This window comes from Ovis canadensis, chromosome 15, assembly GCF_042477335.2.
Source record: "Ovis canadensis isolate MfBH-ARS-UI-01 breed Bighorn chromosome 15, ARS-UI_OviCan_v2, whole genome shotgun sequence".
NCBI classification, from domain to species: domain Eukaryota; kingdom Metazoa; phylum Chordata; class Mammalia; order Artiodactyla; family Bovidae; genus Ovis; species Ovis canadensis.
This window is the reverse complement of record NC_091259.1, coordinates 51,406,085-51,430,173: the sequence shown is the minus strand read 5'-3', so window position 1 is coordinate 51,430,173 and position 24,089 is coordinate 51,406,085. Positions and strand designations below refer to the sequence as shown.

Sequence of the window (24,089 nt, the reverse complement as noted above, 5' to 3'; positions counted from 1 at the left end):
ATAATCAGAGCTACTTTCTCCATTTTTTGACACTTTCAGATAGTCCCTCCACACTGGTTGCTCACTCAGGTCTCAGAGGGCATTTATTTACAGTAATGAAACATGCAGTCGCAACAAATACACATTTTCTCTGCCAGTGTGTTAGGTCAGGTCTTCATTTATTTATTCAGCAAATAAGATGAGCCCAGTAAAGTTTCTACCAGTAGGAATTCCATGGTGCAGTACACATTCTCTGCATTAAGATGTTATTTATGCCTTCTGTCTCAACAATGATTTCAGAGACTGGAGGAGTAAGAAGGGACAGACAGAATTCTTACCTCCACATTCAGACACATTCCAAGCTTCTGGAGTCTTCAGGGTCCCAGGACTTCCTGGTCTTGGACATGGTTTGCATGTAATTTGCCCTTCCTCATTTTGGAAGGTTCCATTTGGACATAAAATACAGCGTTCCTGTGCTCCGTCATAATATGTCCCAGCCCTGCAACTGACTAGCCAAAGGGGGAAATGATCTGATCAGTGAGAGGACAGAGCCCAAGGAAGGATGATATGAGTGCTGGGGATGAAGGTCAACTGCTGGCATTGACCCCACACTTTCCTATACAATCCCCCTGAATACAGAACATGTGCCATCTCTGGGTTCCTTGTGCACACTCATCTGCCATGATCCCTGTCACCCTCTGTTAGGGGCATTTACAGGTCCTCTTTCCCTAGACCTTGAGCTCCTTGAGGGCAGGGATCACAGTGGTCCTCAATAGTTTCGAACACAAGCACATGATGACATCCCCTACTTCATGGGATTGTCAGGAGTATAAAGGTGAAAATCATTCACTGAACATAGGATTGGTATTGGAATAATAGACAGCAAGGTGCTATTAATTCAGGCTGGTGGCATTCTGGAAGCCCTCCTAGAAGAGGCCACATCTTCAGGAGGGCTTGAAGGATGACTAGGAGCTCCCCAGATAGGCAAAGGGGCAGGTTGTAAAGATTCATGTCTGACGTATGGGAGGAAAGGGGAGGAAGAAAGTTTGGGGGGAAAAATAGATTAAAAATAGATTTTAAAAAATAGAAAAAAAAAGTCCCTGAGTGTCAGGCCTTTGGATTTTATCCTGAAGGACTGGATTTTATCCTGAAAGAGCCACTGAAAGGCAAGGAATATAACCAGAAGCTGTGTTTGAAATGCTCACTCTCTTGGCTGTGGGTACTTTATTTTCCTGGGTTCCAAAATCATCACAGATGGTGACTGCAGCCATGAAATTAAAAGATGTCTGCTTCTTGGAAGAAAAGCTATGACCAACCTAGACAGCATATTAAAAAGCAGAGACATTACTTTACAAACAAAGGTCCCTTTAGTCAAATCTACAGTTTTTCCAGTAGTCATGTATGGATGTGAGAGTTGGACCGTAAAGAAACGTGAGTGCCAAAGAATCGATGCTTTTGCACTGCGGTGTTGGAGAAGACTCTTGAGAGTCCCTTGGACAGCAAGGAGATCCAACCAGTCCATCCGAGAGGAAATCAGTCCTGACTATTCTTTGGAAGGACTGATGCTAAAGCTGAAACTCCAATACTTTGGCCACCTGATGCGAAGAGCCGACTCATTGGAAAAGACCTTGATGCTGGGAAAGATTGAAGGCAGGAGGAGAAGGGAATGACAGAGGATGAGATGGTTGGATAGCATCACCAACTCGATGGACATGAGTTTGAGCAACTCCAGGAGTTGGCGATGGACAGGGAAGCCTGGAGTGCTGCAGTCCATGGGGTCACAAAGAGTCAGACATGACTGAGCAACTGAACTGAACTGACTGTTGGCTATGGGGAGGGTGATCTCAAGTGTCTTACAGATGAGGGGTGCAAAATAGGATGTTTCATATTTGTAATAATGTTAATACATTATAAAGAGCAAATCCTAGTAAGCATCTCCTGAAAGAATAAACTACAAGGAAGCTAATAAACCATGCTTCTGGTCATATTTTTTGGTGTTGTTAAACAACAAACATCTTATATCTTATTTGAGGATATGCTGCTGCTGCTGCTGCTGCTGCTGCTAAGTCGCTTCAGTCAGGTCCGACTCTGTGCGACCCCATAGAGGGCAGCACACGAGGCTCCACCGTCCCTGGGATTCTCCAGGCAAGAACACTGGAGTGGGTTGCCATTTCCTTCTCCAATGTATGAAAGTGAAAAGTGAAAGGGAAGTCGCTCAGTGGTGTCCAACTCTTAGCAACCCCATGGACTGCTGCCTACCAGGCTCCTCCACCCAAGGGATTTTCTAGGCAAGAGTACTGGAGTGGGGTGCCATTGCCTTCTCCATTTAGGATATGAACATAAAGTAAATACACTGAAGTAGATTCTCTACTTAATACTTAAACAACATCATCGGAACCATCAAACAGGCTTTCTGATGGCTAACATTTGTTGACTACTTGTGATCTACTGGGGCTTCTCATGTGGCGCTAGCAGTAAAGAACCCAGCTGCCAATGCACAAGATGTAGGAGACATGGGTTCAATCCCTGGGTCAGGAAGATCCTCTGGAGACGGACACGGCAACTGTGCAATAAGCTTTACACACATTATCTCACTTAGTCCTGGAAACAACCCAAAGGAGCAAGGTGCTATTATTAGCTATCATTTCACAGAGACTTAGAGACAACAAATAATTTTACCAAGGTCCCACAGCTAATCTGTGAAATACACCTACAATGAGATCAAGAGCTTTGAGTTTAAAGAGGAAAAAGATCATTGAACAAAAGCGCCAACTGAATCACAATTCCAGACTTTGTAAGGATTCTCTATGGGGCATATGGGGAGTTTGACTAGAATAAACACATTTTCTTTTATATCTAAGCTGCCCAGAACTACAAAACAAAATATCACATGATAAAATTAGTTATTACAGCCTTTGGATGTGTATAAGGGGTGGTGCTGGTTTTCATCCTACCCTACAAGTGCAATTTGCGTATGTACTTTTTCTCTATTATCAGTAATAAAAATCTTTTCATTATTTACTCCATAATCTAAAGAAAACAAAAATGAGACTTAAAAAAAAATCATAGTAAGCTGAAATATGCCACTTTAAATATTACTTTTACAATGAAAAGATATCAATCAAGAAAGTCTACACTAAAATCTAAATCTTAATACTTTTTTATATTGTTTGGATTTTCTTTTATAATATTCATATATTTTAAATTTAATTTTATGATATTTTTTAAAAAAAATTATAAGTGAACTAAACTCTTCCTTTCTTGGCAAATGACATTATAGTGGATATGAGGCACTGAACTGCGGCAGACAGAGCCTGTAATTCCAGACTTAGCCTCTAAATGTAGCCCTACTGGATAATGGTTTCCATAATTACTCTATTTCAGCTCACCTCCCATGAAAAGCTGGAGAAGGAAATGGCAACCCACTCCAGTACTCTTGCCTGGAAAATCCCATGGACTGAGAAGCCTGGTAGGCTACAGTCCATGGGGTCGCAAAGAGTCGGACACAACTGAGCGACTTTCCCTTCCCTTCCCATGAAAAGCAGGGCTGAATTATGTACTAGAAACTCATGGATTTTTATTCTGGGTCCCACCTGACTATTCTAGTGCCTACAACAGACAGAAAATGAGAGCTAACCCCTTCATGACTCTATCAAGCCAACTGTCATGAAGACTGGAAGAAGTAAATAAAACCAAGGCTGTCTGGGGCTCCTCTAGCCCAAGCCATGTCCATTGTGGGAAAGGGCTGTTTTTGTAACACCCATTCACCTAAAGGGACAGTGCCCGTATGGACAACAATGATTCCAACAGTCCCACGAATCATAACTTGGAGTCAGATCAGCTTGATCTGTTCCATCACAGCTCCTCTGTCAGAAAAAGACCCCCTCTGTGAGTGGATAAAAATGACCTGGTTCCTACTGCAAACAGTAACTGAATGGACTCCTGCTGTTCTGGATGTCCACTCCTCCTTAAAACTACTGACCACTCCCACTCCAAAACCTTTTTTTTTCCAAGGTTACATTTTGGGAAGCCTCACAATAACCCACATCTGTTACAATTTCTCAAGTGAGTGAAGAACTGAGAAATGCCCCTCAGGCCGCCACCCCCCTCCCACCCCTCACTCCCTTCAGCCCTAAAAGAAAGCGCTGGTTCTTTTTTCTCAGCATTAGAGGCCTGCTCTACATTAACAAGCTCGTCACTCACAGTTTCTATTTTCCTTCCAGAGAGAAATACCTACAGACCTACAAAAATAATCCATGCCAACAATTTTCCAGATTAATTTGTTTCTTTCTCAAGGTAAAAATGAGCCAAACACTAAAAAGCAATTCTGAAATGTCATGAAGAGATGCCTGAAAACAGCTCTTTGCAAATGTGCTGAAGATCTGGCCTCAAGAGACCTCCATCCCAGTTCCAGCTGCATCTCTTTTCTCCTTGAGCAGCCAGCTTGTTTCGCTGCCCCAGACAAAGGAGTCAATTGCCCCCAGAACACTTCACGATCACAGCAAAGCTTTTGTGTGTCTTCAGTGGCCATTAAAATCCCGTTCTCCAATCCTGCACAGCTGTTTTCTCCTCCTCTTCAAAAAAAGAAAAGAAAAAAAGAAAGCTTTTCTGATGCAAAAGGGAGAGACCAGTGGGGACCAGGATTAATGGTGACAAAGAGACCTGAAGGCTGGCCTTCTTTTCAACACCATGGCCTTTGAGTATTTCAGGCTGTGGACAAACACTATGGTCTCTCTGCAGTTAAGATGGTGAACCTAATAAAAGAGGTCACTCCCCAGCATTTGACTGTTTTCTTAAGGATCACGCCCTACCTTCTGCAGGGCCTCAGGCAGCCCACACGAATTCCCAGGGTCTCTTGGAGCTGCTGCTTTGCCCTTGCTCAGAGGCAATGGCACCCGAGGCAGCGCTGTGGCCTAGGGATCTCGATTTGAACACCTTTTAAATGAGTGTTTCAGAGTGACAGGAGATAGCACCCTCTTGGGCCAAGAAGTTGACTTGTCGCGTCTGTCCAGGTTTTGGTGTGTTCTCAGGTCTCCTATTTGAAAACTTTCTTATAGTTGAGGCTGAGAGAAGAGCCCAACTTGATGCCTTCCCTGTTGACTTCCCAGGGTATGCTATGTTTTCTTCATGCCTGGTTAATGGGACTGATTTCACTGCGTTTAAAATGTCTCTTTTGCCCTCAATGTAAATATTTCCCCAAAGATTTACCCCGGCCCCCTTTTTTCTTAGTGTTGGTGACTATTCTCAGGATGTCATCTGTTGTTCTTGTGAAGATTCATCTACTCATTTGTTCAGTTAAGTACTTAGCACCAGTACTGTCTAGGAGCTGGAGATACAGCAGAGAAGACAGACATGGCCCTGCCCTAAAGGGGCTCTTGCTCTAGTGGAGAATATGGGCAATAAATGGGCAAACAAATAAATATATAGTAGAATGCTAACAAGAGGTAAGTGCAACGAAGAAAATTCAAACAGGGAAGAGAGTAAGGCAAAGAGTAGTGCTCTGCATGAATGCTATTTTAGAAGAATAGCCCAGAAAGGCCTCTGTGAGCAGAGATCAGAGTGAAATGAGGGAAACAGGTTTGCAATGGTCTTGCCTGATAGCAAAAAAAAACCAGTGCAGCAGGAACATAGTGAAAGGGGCTGGGTGATAGGAGATGAGCTCTAAAAGCAAGTAAGGGGCAGATTACATAGATTCTTGAAGGCCTTGGTAAGGAAATTAGCTCTTACTCAAAGTGTGCTGAAGGTTTTGAACGGGGCAGGGACATGATCTGACTTATGCTTCTAAAAGATCTTCTGGCTACTGTGCGGAGAACAGATGGAAGGCAGGCAAGGGTAATGTGAACAATTCAGAGCCCATTGCAATAGACTGGGCAGGAGATGGTGGTGGTTTGGAACAGAGTAGTAGAAACAGAGGAAAAGAAAACTAGTTAGACTCAGGTCAAAAGGCAGATCTGACAGGATTTGCTAATGGATCCAATAAGGAGCATGACAGAACAAGAGAGCTCAAGAAAACTAGAGCAACTGAGCAGACAGGGAAGCCAGTTACAGAGATGAGGGTTTTGGTGTAGAGTGAGGGAGGAGAAGAAAAGGTTTTGTTTAGACATTTGAGTTTAAGAAACTTTGGGGCCATGCAAGTGTTGGTATTGAGAAGGCATTCGTTATGCTGGTGGTCTCCAAGCTAGAATACTACACCTCAGCAGTTTACAAAGCATTTTCACATCTATGCATATTAAATTTTATCTAAAAAATAAGACATAAAGAAAGGTTCATTGGTTTAGTATCTAAACCAGACTTACCACAGTAATCATTTTGAAATATATAGAAATATCGAATCACTATGTCATGTACCAGGAACTAACACAGTGCTGTGCTGCTGCTGCTGCCAAGTCACTTCAGTCGTGTCCGACTCTGTGTGACCCCATAGACGGCAGCCCACCAGGCTTCCCTGCCCCTGGGATTCTCCAGGCAAGAACACTGGAGTGGGTTGCCATTTCCTTCTCCAATGCATAGGTCAGCTATAATTCAAAAACAAACAAACAAACTCACAGAAAAAGAGATCAGGGTAGGAGAAGGGGAAATTGGATAAAGGTGGTCAATAAGTACAAACTTCCAGTTATAAGATAAATAAGTACTAGGAATATAATGTACAACATGATAAATATAATTGACGCTGCTGTATGTTATACACGACAGTTGTTAAGAGAGTAAACCCTAAGAGTTCTCATCACAAGGAGAAACATTTTTTTTCATATTTCTTCAGTGCTGTAAATATTTGATATGATGGATGTTCACTAAACTTACTGTGGTAATCATCTCATAATGCACGTAAGTCAAATCATTATGCTGTACACTTTAAACTTATACTTTGCTGTGTGTCTATTATATCTCAATAAAACATATATATATATATATATATATATATATATATATATATATATATATATATATATAAAAGTTCTTCTGTTTAAAAAAGGAGAGAGATTGGCCCCTCAGTCAGTCCACATCTCCACAAGTCAGACACACATGTGAAGACATAAAGTCCCCAAGAAAGAGACCTGTGAGTAGGGAGGTACTGACTGACTTCTTTTCCATGTCTTGAGAAGAATTTCAATTAGGCCTCGTTGAACAGGTTTCCTGATTATATTATCTGGTCTCAAACGAACAAACCATTGGGAAGTAGAAAGCAGCTTCCAACAATTCTTGTAGAAATCCTGGACCCATGATGCAGGACCAGGGCTGCAGGCACAGGTGAGCCCCAGGGAAGTGCAGAACTGACACAGCTTGTTCTCCTGATACCAGCTCTTGTCAAACCATATCCCAAGATATAAACAGTGACGATTTAATCAGCTCTGACAAGAAGTGAGCCAAAACACTGCTGCTGCTGCTGCTGCTGCTGCTGCTGCTAAGTCGCTTCAGTCGTGTCCGACTCTATGCGACCCCATAGATGGCAGCCCACCAGGCTCCGCCGTCCCTGGGATTCTCCAGGCAAGAACATCGGAGTGGGTTGCCATTTCCTTCTCCAACGCATGAAAGTGAAAAGTGAAAGTGAAGTCGCTCAGTCATGCTCTACTCTTAGAAGCAATGAACAAAAAGACTATTTGAAAAAATTGATTTACAGCCACGACCGTTAACAATAAACCTTGCTGAGTTGCCAGCATGGTGCCTTCAGAGACTAGCCAGCTATTTAAAATTTTGTTTATTTAATCTGTATCTCTTTTTTTTTAATGATGTATACAATATATTAGGCAATAGTATAAGTATATAATTTTAAAATAAGTAAACATTCATAAATTCAAAAGTATTTCACTCTGTGTGTGTTTGTGTGTGTGCATGTGAGTTGCAGAGGGCAGTTTGGGAGTCACCAGCATATGCTGGTATTTAAAGCTATTGCAGTGCTGAATGAGGTCATTGAAGAGAGTGAAAACAAAAAAATAAGGGATGGGCATGGAGGATTGAGACCTGGGGTCCCTGATGTCTAGAGATAACAAAATTAGGGGATCCCTAGTATGGGAAATGAAAAGGGAGCAGTCAGTGAAGCAGGAAGAGAACCAGAGGTGTGTGGTATGTGAACCCATGAGGAGAGTTTCCGGGAGGAGGGAGGGCTCAGCAGAGTCTGGGTGACAGCTGGCAATGGATTTGGTAACATGGAAGTTGTTAGAAACCTTGGGAAAAGCGGTTCCCCTGAAGACATTGGGAATGAAAACCAGGTTGGTTAGGGTGGTAGAGAAAATGGTCGATGAGGGAGCAAAGTCAGGGAATTTAGACAAGTCTTTCAACAAGTTTTGCTTGAAAGGGGGTCAAAGACAGGAGGCAGGATCTGGAGACAAGCAAAAGAAGTCAAAGGAGGATTTGTGCGGGTTTTAAGACTGGAGTAGGTTTGTGTGCTGTTGGAAATGATCCAGTAGAGAAGGAGAATTCTGAGATGCAGGGTCGGTGGGGACAAAAGCAGGAACATTGCTCTTGAGATGGTGAGAAGGAGTGCTCGCTTCGGCAGCACATATACTAAAATTGGAACGATACAGAGAAGATTAGCATGGCCCCTGCGCAAGGATGACACGCAAATTCGTGAAGCGTTCCATATTTTTATATCTCAACATAATAAAAGCTATCTATGACAAACCCACAGCAAACATTATCCTCAATGGTGAAAAATTGAAAGCATTTCCCCTAAAGTCAGGAACAAGACAAGGGTGTCCACTTTCACCGCTACTATTCAACATAGTTCTGGAAGTTTTGGCCACAGCAATCAGAGCAGAAAAAGAAATAAAAGGAATCCAAATTGGAAAAGAAGAAGTAAAACTCTCACTGTTTGCAGATGACATGATCCTCTACATGGAAAACCCTAAAGACTCCACCAGAAAATTACTAGAGCTCATCAATGAATATAGTAAAGTTGCAAGATATAAAATCAACACACAGAAATCCCTTGCATTCCTATACACGAATAATGAGAAAGTAGAAAAAGAAATTAAGGAAACAATTCCATTCACCATTGCAACGAAAAGAATAAAATACTTAGGAATATATCTACCTAAAGAAACTAAAGACCTATATATAGAAAACTATAAAACACTGATGAAAGAAATCAAAGAGGACACTAATAGATGGAGAAATATACCATGTTCATGGATTGGAAGAATCAATATAGTGAAAATGAGTATACTACCCAAAGCAATTTACAAATTCAATGCAATCCCTATCAAGCTACCAGCCACATTTTTCACAGAACTAGAACAAATAATTTCAAGCTTTGTATGGAAATACAAAAAACCTCGAATAGCCAAAGCAATCTTGAGAAAGAAGAATGGAGCTGGAGGAATCAACTTGCCTGACTTCAGGCTCTACTACAAAGCCACAGTCATCAAGACAGTATGGTACTGGCACAAAGACAGACATATAGGTCAATGGAACAAAATAGAAAGCCCAGAGATAAATCCACACACATATGGACACCTTATCTTTGACAAAGGAGGCAAGAATATACAATGGAGTAAAGACAATCTCTTTAACAAGTGGTGCTGGGAAAACTGGTCAACCACTTGTAAAAGAATGAAACTAGATCACTTTCTAACACCGCACACAAAAATAAACTCAAAATGGATTAAAGATCTAAATGTAAGATCAGAAACTATAAAACTCCTAGAGGAGAACATAGGCAAAACACTCTCAGACATAAATCACAGCAGGATCCTCTATGATCCACCTCCCAGAATTCTGGAAATAAAAGCAAAAATAAACAAATGGGATCTAATTAAAATTAAAAGCTTCTGCACAACAAAGGAAAATATAAGCAAGGTGAAAAGACAGCCATCTGAATGGGAGAAAATAATAGCAAATGAAGCAACTGACAAACAACTAATCTCAAAAATATACAAGCAACTTCTGCAGCTCAACTCCAGAAAAATAAACGACCCAATCAAAAAATGGGCCAAAGAACTAAATAGACATTTCTCCAAAGAAGACATACGGATGGCTAACAAACACATGAAAAGATGCTCAACATCACTCATTATTAGAGAAATGCAAATCAAAACCACAATGAGGTACCACTTCACACCAGTCAGAATGGCTGCGACCCAAAAATCTGCAAGCAATAAATGCTGGAGAGGGTGTGGAGAAAAGGGAACCCTCCTACACTGTTGGTGGGAATGCAAACTAGTACAGCCACTATGGAGAACAGTGTGGAGATTCCTTAAAAAATTGCAAATAGAACTACCTTATGACCCAGCAATCCCACTTCTGGGCATACACACCGAGGAAACCAGAATTGAAAGAGACACATGTACCCCAATGTTCATCGCAGCACTGTTTATAATAGCCAGGACATGGAAACAACCTAGATGTCCATCAGCAGATGAATGGATAAGAAAGCTGTGGTACATATACACAATGGAGTATTACTCAGCCGTTAAAAAGAATTCATTTGAATCAGTTCTGATGAGATGGATGAAACTGGAGCCGATTATACAGAGTGAAGTAAGCCAGAAAGAAAAACACCAATACAGTATACTAACACATATATATGGAATTTAGGAAGATGGCAATGATGACCCTGTATGCAAGACAGGGAAAGAGACACAGATGTGTATAATGGACTTTTGGACTCAGAGGGAGAGGGAGAGGGTGGGATGATTTGGGAGAATGACATTCTAACATGTATACTATCATGTGAATTGAATCGCCAGTCTATGTCTGACGCAGGATGCAGCATGCTTGGGGCTGGTGCATGGGGATGACCCAGAAAGATGTTCTGGGGAGGGAGGTGGGAGGGGGGTTCATGTTTGGGAATGCATGTAAGAATTAAAGATTTTAAAATTTAAAAAATAAAAAACTAAAAATTTAAAAAAAATAAAAATTAAAAAAAAAAAAAAAGAGAGATGGTGAGAAGGAATGGGCCCTGGAGCCCCAGGGGAAGAGTGGGCCTTAGGAAGGAGCGTGGGCTGTTCATCCCTTTTAACAGGAGGCAAGTCAGAGAAGTGTGGACAGACACAGGGTAGGGGGGTCAGTCTACACATGGAGAGGTGATGTCATTTTCCTAGACTCCAACCTTCCTGTGGACATTTCTGCCTAGGAGTCTTGTTGCAACTCAAATTCTACTTTCCCAGGGGGAATGCTTCTCTTCCCTTCCCCTGTCCAAGCCTTCCTACCCCTCTGACTTTACTCTCTTTATAAACAGCATCTCTATACTCCAGTCACCAAGGCTCTAAACCACATTATCCCAGACTTCTCTTCTCCCTGCTGCAGCACCCTATACCTGGGTCCCTTTTGTCTGTCCCCGATTTTTTATCCCTATGGCACTAGTGTCCTTTGCTCCTTACCATCTCATATCTAGATTACTGCAATAACCTTCCAGTGTACTCCCTGGCTGGCCATTCCTCCTGGCCCCAGCTCTGTTATTGCTAACAGATTCACCTTCCTAAAGTACTTCTCTAACTGCTTCACTCCCTGCCTCAAAAACCTCCTCGACTTGCCAACCTGCACTTTTCAGTGTCTTCAACTCAAATTCAGCCTTCAGTCTCCCTTTCTGTATATGAGTTTTCATTCTTTCTCATGCCCTCTCAAGAGCCCATTTTTTTTCCTGCTTTTCCTATAAATCTTTTGATTATTTCTTCCCCAGTGATCACATTCATCTTACCATTCAACCAACCCACAGGCTTTTTGTCGGTGCCTCCTGCATCTGAAACAGGGCTGGGTAAGATGGGGGATGTATGGGAAGAAAATGCAGATCGGAGGCTAAGTCAGAAACCTCTGAGCTCACCCCAACCCTTTCCTCTTCTCAGTCCCCAATCCAATTTATCACCAAATGCTGTTCATGTCTCCTCCTGAATATTTCTCTAATCCACTGTTGCTTTTCTATTCCATCTAGTGCCTTCATGTTCTCAGTATCTCTTATGCAAAGCATTCAGAAGCTCCCAAATAGGTTTTTCTGCCTCCAGTCCTGACCCTCAGTTCAGTTGGAGAGCTCTTTCTAGAATAAACATATGACCTTATGCTCCCTGATTAAAGCCTCTAATGATACCTGTCACCTACAGATAAACATATTCAAGGTCTCTCATGACTTGGCCATGTTTTTCCCACTAGCCTTGCTGCCCATCACATCCCACCTTCCACTCCAGGGATAGTAATACTGAACTGCCAAAGATCCCCTGTGCACATCTGGCTGGTCCTCACTCTCCAAGGCTGTTCCTCTACCCATTTATGCATCATCTGTGCTCCCTTTAAAGCTCACCAAGGCTTTCCCTCTTCGGGGAAGCCTTCTCTGACTTTTCCCTGGAAGGGTTATGACTTGAGGGATGCTATCTTACTTATTCAGTCCTCCTCAGCACCCACCACAAAGCTGGCCCACAGAAGACTCTCCATATCAGTTGGGTATTCTGGCTCAGACGGTAAAGCGTCTGTCTACAATGCGGGAGACCCGGGTTCGATCCTTGGGTCAGGAAGATCCCCTGGAGAAGGAAATGGCAATCCACTCCAGTACTATTGCCTGGAAAATCCCATGGACAGAGGAGCCTGGTAGGCTACAGTCCATGGGGTCGCAAAGAGTCGGACACGACTGTGCGACTTCACTCACTCCCTCAGGGTAATCACAAGGCATACACAGTACCCAGGAGAGGTGAAAGTATTCAAACTGAGAGTTAGGAACATGGGCTCTTGAGTCAGACCCGAATTTGAATCCTGGCTCTGCCACTTGCTGGCTGCATGAGACTGAGAAAACTGCTTACCTTCTCATGCCTTTGTTTCCTTATCTATAAAAATGGTATGATGCAGAATAGACTTGTGACAAGGACTAAATTAGAAGAGTCGTGTAAGGTGCTTAGGGCTTCCCACGTGGCACTAGTGGTAAAGAATCCACCCGCCAATGCAGGAGACATTAGAGACACGGGTTCAATCCCTGGGTCAGGAAGATCCCCTGGAGGAGGGCATGACAACCCACTACAGTATTCTTGCCTGGAGAATCCCATGGACAGAGGAGCCTAGTCAGTTATAGCCCACAGGGTCGCAAAAAGTCAGACGTGATTGAAGTGACTAAACACGTACAGAAGTAAGGTGCTTAACAAAGGGCTGAATGCATTAAGTGTTCAATAGATGTCAACATTTTACTAAATTATGTTTTTTAAACTTTTTTAATTAAAGGAATTTCCTATCAAGTCTAGGTGATAAATATTAGTTTAATATTGGTCTATATTGCTAATATACCACTTACATTTTCCTTGATTTAAAACAGAAATTTTCCACCTGCTCAATTCCAAATAATTTCTCAGTTTTGAAAAAATCAAGAAGAAAATACCTGGCTTCTCCCTGCCTCAGGCCCTTTGCACATGCTGCTGTCTCCTCTGCTCAAGCGCCCCCTGCTTCCATTGGGTTTGCATGCTCAGTTCTTCCTTCTGACTTAGGTCTCAGCTCAAACGCAACCTGCTCTGACAGACTTCCTTGAATACCCTGTAAAGAGTAGAAGTCTCTCCTCCCCTCTGACACTTTCTGTTCTATTACGTTCAATAGCAATTATACTTTATGAAACTATCTTTTCCTTTACTTTTTGATTACCCATCTCTCTCCATTAGAATGTGAACTTCATAAAAGCACGGTTTTCACCCATTATATTCTTACTGCTTCATCCCAAATTCTTTTTGTGGCACAGAGTGGGATCTCAATAAATTCTATTTGAATTAATTTTTCCCAACTGCTGCAGAAAAAAGCTACTACTATTAAAATTTGAATTAAACTTTTCTAGTTTCTCAAGGACCCAGGCACTAGAATACTTCCCAGTTTGCCAGTTGTCTGGGTTGTCTTTTCAAAATTTCAGCAAGTTTCAAAATAATCAAATATAAAAATTTATACTTTAGCAAGTATATTCCTTAAATAATGTATTCTTTATGAAAGGATAAATAGCTATGAAAGAAAAAGAGAAATCCAAGTCATTATTAATTTTTCTTTAGATACAAAGGACTTTATGAATTACTACGAGCTTGATGAATTTGTTCCTTGGAGAATATAATTGCTTTTTTTTTTTTTTTTTTGCCATCTTACTAAAATTGACCACAGATGGTACAAAGATCATTTGGAGAGCGGGCTGTCCTCAAAGTCCTCAAATGCCAAAATACTGAGACTTTACTATATAAAATTATTATAAGAAAGAAAATGTTTGGTCAGAAGTGACTATGTTCTTTGATAAAACGTGGGGCCTTAAATTTTATTTTTTAAAAATTATGTTGGAAAAACAAAAACTTCAATGGAAAAATAGCTAAAGAAAATGGATATTCTCAGAAGAGGAAATCAAAATGGCCATAGACATATGACAGCATGCTCAGTTTTACTAATAATCAAAGAAACACAAGTTCAAATGATCATCATTTTTACTTATCAGATTTTCAAAAATTAAAAAGATCAATAAAGTATAATCCATGTTACCAATGATGTGGGGCAATATGCACTCAATCACAATGTTGGAGGGAGTATATATTAGCATGTTTTTGGAGGCTGAGTTAGCAGTATCTATTCAGTTTTAATAAACTGTGGAAAATTCTGAGAGAGATGGGAATACCAGACCACCTGACCTGCCTCTTGAGAAACCTGTATGCAGGTCAGGAAGCAACAGTTAGAACTGGACATGGAACAACAGACTGGTTCCAAATAGGAAAAGGAGTACGTCAAGGCTGTATATTGTCACCCTGCTTATTTAACTTCTATGCAGAGTACATCATGAGAAACGCTGGACTGGAAGAAGCACAAGCTGGAATCAAGATTGCCAGGAGAAATACCAATAACCTCAGCTATGCAGATGACACCACCCTTATGGCAGAAAGTGAAGAGGAACTAAAAAGCCTCTTGATGAAAGTGAAAGAGGAGAGTGAAAAAGTTGCCTTAAAGCTCAACATTCAGAAAACAAAGATCATGGCATCCGGTCCCATTACTTCACGGAAAATAGATGGGGAAACAGTGAAGACAGTGTCAGACTTTATTTTGGGGGGCTCCAAAATCACTGCAGCCATGAAATTAAAAGACGCTTACTCCTTGGAAGGAAAGCTATGATCAACCTAGATAGCATATTCAAAAGCAGACATTACTTTGCCGACTAAGGTCCGTCTAGTCAAGGCTATGGTTTTTCCAGTGGTCATGTATGGATGTGGGAGTTGGACTGTGAAGAAGGCTGAGCGCCAAAGAATTCATGCTTTTGAACTGTGGTGTTGGAGAAGACTCTTGAGAGTCCCTTGGACTGCAAGGAGATCCAACCAGTCCATTCTGAAGATCAGCCCTGGGATTTCTTTGGAAGGAATGATGCTAAAGCTGAAACTCCAGTACTTTGGCCACCTCATGTGAAGAGTTGACTCATTGGAAAAGACTCTGATGCTGGGAGGGATTGGGGCCAGGAGGAGAAGGGGATGACAGAGGATGAGATGGCTGGATGGCATCACTGACTCGATGGACGCAAGTCTGTGTGAACTCCAGCAGTTGGTGATGGACAGGGAGGCCTGGCGTGCTGCAATTCATGGGGTCGCAAAGAGTCAGACACAACTGAGCGACTGAACTGAACTGATTCAGTTTTAAACATGTACATCCTTCGACCTGCAATTAAACATCTACAAGTCTGTCTTCCAGAAATATTGGTCTGTGCACAAAAAGAATATTTATTGCAGCATTGTTGGTAATAGAAAAATTAGGAATAGCTTGATTAAATGTCACCCTCAGGAGTATGGCTAATAAATACTGGTGTGTTAAAACAAAAGTAGACCAGGAAGCTTTAAAAGAAGTATTATAGCTCCTCTGTTAGCATGGAAAGGTGGCCATGATCTACTCTGTAGTTAAAAACAATATGCAGTACATTAAAATAGCATTGATATATTTTTTACTGTTTTATCACACACAAACCTTCAGGCTGTTTTTAATATAGCAGCCAAAGTTATCCTTTTCAAACAGAAGTCAGAACCTTGCTATCACTTTGCTAAAATCCCTTCTCAGGCTTTTCTCTCACTCAGATTCGGAGTCCTCACCATAATTTCCACTTCCCACGTGCTCTGGCCCTCTGCCTCTGCTCTGACTTTCTTCCTCCACCCTCCTCTCCCCAGCTCTCTTCATCCCGGCCTTCTCCTCAGTGCCTCGGGGTTTTAGTACTCGCTGTTTCCTTTACCTAGGATGCTTCCCCTAGAAGTCCTCACTGCTAGTGCCTCCCATCCTTCACATCTCTCCCCAAATTTCACTTTTCAATGACCACAGCCCCTGAGCATAGTCTGCATTTTGGCAGAGTACCTTCCTCCTCACCCCTCCCCTTTCCCTGGCATTTTCTTTTTTTTTAATTTATTTTTATTTTATGGCTGTGCTGCACAGCATGACCAGGGATCAAACCTGCGCCCCCTGCATTGCAAGCGTGGAGTCTTAACCACCGGATCACCAGGGAAGTCCCGCCTCGGCATTTTCTATTCCACTTCCATGCTTACCTGCTCTTCACTCCCTCACCACCATTTGCTACAGGATATACTTTCTTCTCTATCGGTTTGTGGTCTGTTTCCCTCTTCTAGAACTCTAAACTTGGCGAGGGTTGAGATTTTTGCTCTTTCGTCTCATTACTGAATTCCAACACCTAGAATAGTTCCTGGCACACATTTGGTGCCCAATAAATATTTGTTGAATGAATAAATAAAATTTCATTTTTATATCTGCATAAAAACAGATGTAGAAAAATCCACAGCAAACTATTGACAGTGATTATTTCTGGGGAGTGAGGTTAGAAGCTGATTGGAAAATTTCCATCCTGTGTACATTTCTATATCATTTGACACATGTACCACTTCTAGGTAATTAAAAACTAAAAAAAAATATATTTTAAAGGAAAAACATAATGGTCCCATCTCTCCTTCTTGGTGACTCAAAACACTCCTTGGGCTCTTTTCTAGAAACATAAATGGACGGTAGCTCACCAGGTTCCTTTGTCCATGGAATTCTCCAGGCAAGAATACTGCAGTGGGTAGCCATTCCCTTCTCTAGGGGCTCTTCCTGACCCAGGGATTAAACCCATGTCTCCTGCACTGCAGGCAGATTCTTTACCATCTGAGCTACCAAAGAAGTCCCGGAAATATAAAATAATTCCCCAAAAGAATTATCCTCCATTTGTCTTCATTGCATGTGGTATCAGAGTTCAAAATATACTAGTAAGCCTGGTCTCTATGAGGTTCTAACACCATTAATGTGGGACTTCTCTGGTGGCTCAGATGGTAAAGAATCTGCCTGCAATGCAGGAGATGTGGGTCTGTGGGTTTGATCCCTGGATCGGGAAGATCCCCTGGAGAAGGGAATGGTTACCCCCTCCAGTATTCTTGCCTGGAGAATTCCATGGACAGAGGAGCCTGGTGGGTTACAGTCCATGGGGTTGGGAAGAGTCGGACACAACTGCGTTAATCGACCAGGAATATAAGACAGACACGCACACACCATGGTTTGCCGTTGCCAGGAGTGTGCTGGGTAAAAAGCCTTTCCAAATAACTCAACTGACCCTTCTTTATACCCACTTCCTCCCTCCAGCAGGAGCAAAGCTTCACTGGTAGTTCCTTGGGCTGTGTTCCTTAACATTGTAAAATCGTCAATGCTGCTGTCAGACAGGGTGAACCTTGAGGGCTACAAAATTCATCCAGTGCTAGAGGGAGCTCTTGAGACAAGACACATGGCCTCTCTGAGAAGCAAATCCAACCTAACTCGGTATGACAAGATCTCAGGAACACATTCACACATACAACTGCCACACTAACCTTGTACTGTGTGTCTTCCACAAGTGGCCACAGTCATGAGGCCCCTGCTAAGCAACTCCCGATCCTCACCATGAGGTCTTTATTCCCCAGAAGCATACCCATAGCAGTAGTAATAATATTCTCACTGGGAGCTGTTCGACAAGACCCTTGACATTAGCTTTGTCTGAACTCTTAACTGGCCACAAAGGCTCCCTGGCAAGCTTGCAGCACTTGGGGGACGAGGGGTGTAATACAGCTCTGAGGCCAGAAGCAGGACAGACCTGCCTGTCCCTGACAGTTTCTGCAGCTCACCCGGGAAACTAGGGTAGCAACGGCCAATTCTCATCACCATTTTGGTATGAAAACTGGAACTCTTCGAATTTTAAGTGAGAACAAATCAACCAGCTAGGTTGTTTTTATCTTTTTATCTTTTTTTTTTTTTTCAAGAGAGTCAGCTGGAATGAGAGTTACGACTATTTGAGAACAGCCCCTGGTAGACAGTTACCACTTGATTTTACACATGATCTCCAGTATGTTTTGCCAAAGCAACAGAATAGGGCTGTGGAACTATTGCTGACAACTTTTCTGAACAAGTGCCTCTGGGCTTAGCTTTGCTTCTTTTGAAACACTGATTTATTACTCCTTAGCTCAAGCTTCATTTCTCAGGCCTTGTTCCTCTAATGACACTTTAGAAAGGACATCACTTTACTCTGGAGGGGTCTGCTTATTGAAATTCACCTTTCTCTGGGACCAGAGCACAGGGTTTGGAATAGGACCATCCATGTGACCTTGAGCAAGAATACTTACCCCTCTGAACTCCAGTTTGCTCTTCTGTAAAATGCAGATAATAATACTGCCTGGTCAGATGACTATAAGGATTGAATGAAGTAATGTACATAAAATGCTTAGTGTCATGCCTGTCACAGGTGAAGCCTCAAGTCATTACCATTATCACTATACAGTAAGAACCTACTTTTCCCCCATCTAAGACTCCTTCAGTAGAGTCTCCCATAATTGCCCAGAACAATCTCTCACAACAAACACACCTCAAAACTGACTACCTTGGAACCTCCTGCCCAGATTCCTCTTGCCTGGAACTTCATCAGAAGCTTGGGCCATACCTCAGGGATCTCATAAGGCAGCTGAGGATCCCTAGCCTCTCCCCTCCACAAAATTACGGACAAGAGTTTGTTAACTGCCACCATGGGTCAAACCACAGGGAGATGATAGGGGAACTGTTGAGAGTGGAGTGTCGAGAAGGCTCAATGATGTCTTATATTTGCAGGCCTGCCCCAGCTAGGGGACCACAGCGCTTTGAAGACCACAGTCCCTCAGACCCTTAAAGGATAACCCTCTCTCTTCTCATCAGCCCTGCCTCTTCCATCCCATCCCTTGACTTGACCAACATTTACTAAGGGCCAGGCACTACTCCTCGTGGACGGGGGCTCCTGATCCAGTAGGAAAGGGCAATACCAAGTGTAGATTTCAAATGAGGGTGGGGATCCTGGGAGTTCTCTGGAAGGAGCCTGGGGAGAAAGGATGGGCCAGACTTGCTTATGGCTACCCCTAGTGTTTTTGGAGCTCAAGAGAGTTCTATTAGTAAAAATGTCCCGGCTAGCAGGCCACTCACCACACTGGTTTCCTCCATGGTCCTGGCCCATTGCACAGGGCTCTATCTGGCGTTCAGATGTTCGGGGAGACTTTTTAGCCACTTCAAGGTTCACGCCTGAGAGCTGGAGGTGCAGCTGCTCCCTGTGGGCAGCCTTCCGGAGCGTGCGAATGGCCTTCCGGAGCCGCTTCTCTCTTCGCTTTACGATGCAACTGAGATCACAAGACACTGCAGAAACCAGAGAGTGCAGTGGAGGGGAGTTCAGGCTGCCGTACGTGTCTGCTGGACTATGTCGAGACCGACTGCAGGGCCTACCAACACTCACAGCCCCCTGCAGACAGCGTGGGGAGAGACGTGGAGCTGGGCACCTAGCAGGCTGGGCAGCATTTGATTCAAACAGAAATTTGTTGGCCAAAATGGTAGCTTTGAATTTTGATGAGGCAGATAAAACCATCAGGTTCCAAACCAATTCAGTGTAGTTTGGGGGTAAACAAACAACAATAACAAAAAAACAGGAGATACTTAAGTGAATATACAATTTCCCCCCACAAGAATGATGAAGAGCGAAAGGCGAAGAAACAGGAGAAAGCTGTAAGAAGCCTGGCACCAGAGACTATTTTCAAACCAACCTGTCACCTCCTTTTGGTTAGTTTCAAGCTCAAACTCAACAGTGATAAACATTTCCTTAGGGGCGCTCGGTCGGCCAGGGCCTCCTGGGACTTGCTTGCCAGAGCTGCATGTAAGGTTTGCGTAGCGGAAGCTCTCTTTTACTGAGCTGTGCTTCTCTGTATGGAGAAACAAAATTATCGGAAGCCAAATCCTGGCAAAGCACTCGGCTGAACATTCGCTCAAACTCTGTAAACATTTCATTAGAACAGCTCTCAGGGGACCAGATGATTAACTCCAGATGCCAAGACACTGCAAGCCCTCAGCCTGGAGCACGACGACATTCTAATGAAGAGCCAGTATTGCCTCCTATGTAACTTTACCATTTAGCTCTCGAAACTGATTTTCATGCACAGATGCTGGATGTTTCTGAATGCCCAGCTACACATGTGGAAGACGGGAACCAAAGGCACAAAGAAAATCAACAGATCCAAACAGTCATGACGGCACACAGGATGGGAGTGAAGGTGTTATGTAAGGCGGGGCCTTGGACATGCTTGTTTCTGACCCTCACTCCTCATTCCATGACTTCCAGTGAATCTTTTGACTAATGATTGTTAACCAGAACCAAAGACCAGATCCACATACTATTCACACAATGAACTAATCTCTACTGAACTGATGAATTATCTGTATCATATTCTTCTCTTAACATTATAAAGATGTTCAAATCAGCAGGGCATCAGGGTCAAAGGAAGGAGAAAGCAAATTAATTTTTCCCTAAAGATCCATCTTACCTCTCAAAAGGCTCACTTCAAATCTCAAACTGAACAGGTGTTCATTTTGAACCTCTTTCACTTTCTATTTTCCCATATCTATTTTTAAATTTTTTTATTTTGAAGTAAGCTTAGATGTATAGGAAAGTTTCTGAGAGGGTCCTCAGAGTTCTCACATACGCTTCATCCAGTGTTCTCTAATGTTAACATCTTATATTTACATGTATCTTTATCAAAACTAAGAAATTAACATTGGTATAATACCATTAAATGAACTAAAGACTAAATCTATCTTTAAATAATGCTTTCACCCTCTGATTAAATGTATAAATGCTCACTATTGGGGAATTTGGAAAATTCAGCAAAAAAATTAAAATCACTCAACATCCTTCCACCTAGATTTAACCCACTAATAAGGATGTGGTGAGTTTTCTTTTTCTTCTACTTATGCTTTTTTTTTCACAGTTTAGGTTGTATTAGATATACAAAATGTGACTCTTTTTTTTCATCTTTATTACAACATTTTCTAATGCCATTAAATGTTCTTTGAAAACCCATAATTAATAGCTGCATAATATTCCATCAAGAAAACCTATAATTAATAGCTGTGTAATATTCAATCAAATGTTGCTGTTTAGTTGATAAGTTGTGTCCAACTCTTTGCTACCCTGTGGGCTGTAGTGCCCAGCCTCCTCTGTCTGTGGGATTTCCCAGGCAAGGATATTGGAGTGGGTTGCCATTTCCTTCTCCAATTCCATCAAATGGAGGTGCCCAAATTAATCTTGGTTAGTTACTTAAAATAGGCAGCCAGATGTGACTACAGTGACTATGCTTTTATTTGTTTGTATGATTTATTTGAGGGTAGACTAGGGAAAGAAGCCTTCCTAATTCATGAATCCTGATTTTTCTTTTATTCTCTAAAATTATTCTATGAACTAATACTGGAAATGTGAGCTAGGGGAGAAAGAGGAATGTTGGATTCTGCTCTTTCCATAAAGCCAGGTCTACTTGGAAAGTATTTGTTCTGCTGAAGCCAGTGGCATCACTGCCTCCAAAGACGAGATCCTGCAGAAAAGCTGGATATGATATTTTTGTTCACCAAAGATGATCCTTTCTGAGCCAAACCTTTTTTCATTTCTTTGGATTATATTTTAAGCAAACTCTAAGATCTATAAATTTTAACCCAATATGATCACAAGTTACTTGCATCTTAAGCCCATATTGATTGCTATTAACTCACAGATTTCCCCAGAGGTTCGCCCTCTGTACCCTGCAGAGGAAGTCCTAATGTGTAACCCCAGGGGCATATGGAGCTGCCAGGCAGGGGTCTTCTTCCTCTTGAGAAGAGAGTCCATAGAGAGTCTGAACGGTAGGATCCCATCTGAAGGGCTCTGCTCGCTACAGATCCCTTCCCCGGCATGCAGACACGCTACCTGCACCAGCCATCTGATTCCATACCTGGGAGGACTGGTCGCAGACCCTCAGGAAACAGCTCAGCCTTTTTCAAACTACATTTGCCTTCATTTAGCTTAAAGGTTACACTTGTCCTGATGGTGGCGACATCTTCAGAAAGAAACAAGTGAGAGAGGTTACCTTTGGAGGCAAAGGAATGAAAACCACAGCGGGTGACAGCAGTTGTCCATTGCTGGAAGCATACCCTGAGCCCCTCTCTTACACTGAGATCAAGGAAGACTGGGATCTGGGGGCACCCATTACCCTGGGACGAATGGCACCAGGAGTCCCCTAAGAGTTACACTTGGCCTTCATCTAAGAGAAGCCAGCACTCAAACATAACAAAGGAAGGGCCAAAAACAGCCTCAGCAGTGAGATGAAAAATGAGGTCACCAGAATCCCCCAGTTCACATTTGCACAAGACAGTGGAGAAAAATGGACAGGCAGGTTCCCCTCAACAAGCCCATCCGGGGAGGGCAGGGCCGAGGGAGCCACCATTCCAGACAAGGCCAGCATCCCTAAACACAGCCAGGACCCTCAGGGTCCGTGAGGGAGCAAGGGTCCTACTCTGAGGGCCTCACATAGAACATTCTGCTCTCCTTCCGCAGGCAGTCTTAGCTTTGTGTTAGACTCTGGAGCCAATGACCAGGATTCACATTCCAGCCCTTCGACTTGTGATGAGAACTTGAGCAGGTTACTCAGTCTCCCTAAGCCTCAGTGTCCTCATCCATAACACAGGCAGTCCCTACACTACTAAAGCTGTTATGAGAATTAAATGAGGCAATGCAAACCGAAACAAAAAAATGTTTAGCCTCCTGTCTGGTACATCGTAAGAACTGAATAACTGTTAACGATTTGCTTGCCCACCCTAAGCGATTTGCTTGCCCACCCTTAGGGTGGCCTTAATCTCTAAGTGAAACAGACCACAGTGTCCCCTCTGACTGGATGCAAACATCAGACAAGAGGAGCAGCGAAGGACAGTGCTCAAGACTCTGGATCCAGACCGCCTGGTCAAAATCCTGGCTCCACTAATGTCACATCTGACTCACTTTGGATATGTTACTTCACCTCTCTGAACCTCAGTTTCTTCATCTGGTTAATAAAAATAACAATAAAATACCCCCAGAGGGCTATAGCGCGGATTATAATAAATCAGCTCATACATGTTTTAACTGCTCCATCAATTCACACAAGCTGTTATTATCATGCTTTGAGCCTCTATCTTTGCTTAAACACATAGTATGGACATCTAGAACCATTTCCTTATTTAGATATTCTCATGACATCATCACAAACCCATCTAAATCTAGAAGAACGAGGCCTCTGAAAAGCTTTAAAGGTTACTCTTTGTCTTTTGATAAACCAAAAAGGGTTTGGGCTTCTTTCTCTTGACAGGATCCTTGCTCCCCTGTCATGCTCATGTCTCCACCAATGCCTTGCACCCCAAGTACATGTTTCCTTGAGGGGGGCCTCTGAGGGGCTCTATGGTACCGGGAGCTGGGGAGACCCGAGTCTCCTGGCCCCGGAGCTACATGGCCCTCTGCCCAATATGATGACCCACCAGGGCTGCACAGAGCCTTCTGACAGAGTGGACACTCAGTAAGTGTCTGCTAGGTGGTGAGTCAGATCGCAGGCGCTGAGGCTGCAGGCAAGAACATCCTGTATCATGCTCGCGGCATCAGAGATTAGGAGAAAAGAAAACAAAGCCGACGCCCAAGAATAGCACCCCACAGATGAAGTCCGTTGAACACGGTGAGCCCCAGAGACAACACACAGATTTGGTAATTACCCCCGAAAGTGGAGTCATTTGATTTTTGCTGTTTGTTCCCGAGAGGAGAGGAAGAGCCACAGGTGACAGAATAGGCCTCTTGCAGTCCTGACAGACAGAAGGCGGATTGTCAGCATGTGGGTGAGATTACAGGCTCTCCTGCCGGAAGCTCGAGTTCCTTC

At 42.9% G+C, this 24,089-nt stretch overlaps 1 protein-coding gene and 1 non-coding gene across 13 annotated transcripts in view; one reads left to right on the top strand and one right to left on the bottom strand.

Moving 5' to 3' along the window:
* The window catches only part of SCUBE2 (signal peptide, CUB domain and EGF like domain containing 2), a 72,853-nt gene that overhangs the window by 13,212 nt on the left and 35,552 nt on the right, over nucleotides 1–24,089 (bottom strand). For 5 of the 12 annotated variants that reach the window (XR_011249342.1, XM_069554427.1, XM_069554430.1 and 2 more), the window contains 5 exons: nucleotides 23,929–24,015; nucleotides 22,146–22,250; nucleotides 19,935–20,090; nucleotides 19,327–19,533; nucleotides 318–488 (listed from right to left, as the gene is read on the bottom strand). Coding sequence is in view for 10 of the 12 variants with exons in the window: in XM_069554427.1 (XP_069410528.1) it covers nucleotides 318–488; nucleotides 19,327–19,533; nucleotides 19,935–20,090; nucleotides 22,146–22,250; nucleotides 23,929–24,015 (726 nt within the window). In the remaining 2 variants the exon portion in view is untranslated. The remainder of the gene's footprint in view (nucleotides 1–317; nucleotides 489–19,326; nucleotides 19,534–19,934; nucleotides 20,091–22,145; nucleotides 22,251–23,928; nucleotides 24,016–24,089) is intronic. The other 7 variants (XR_011249343.1, XM_069554434.1, XM_069554435.1 and 4 more) reach the window with 3 other exon arrangements.
* On the top strand, nucleotides 8,458–8,564 carry LOC138421407 (U6 spliceosomal RNA). The gene has a single exon (XR_011249488.1). It is a non-coding gene; the product is annotated as a U6 spliceosomal RNA (small nuclear RNA).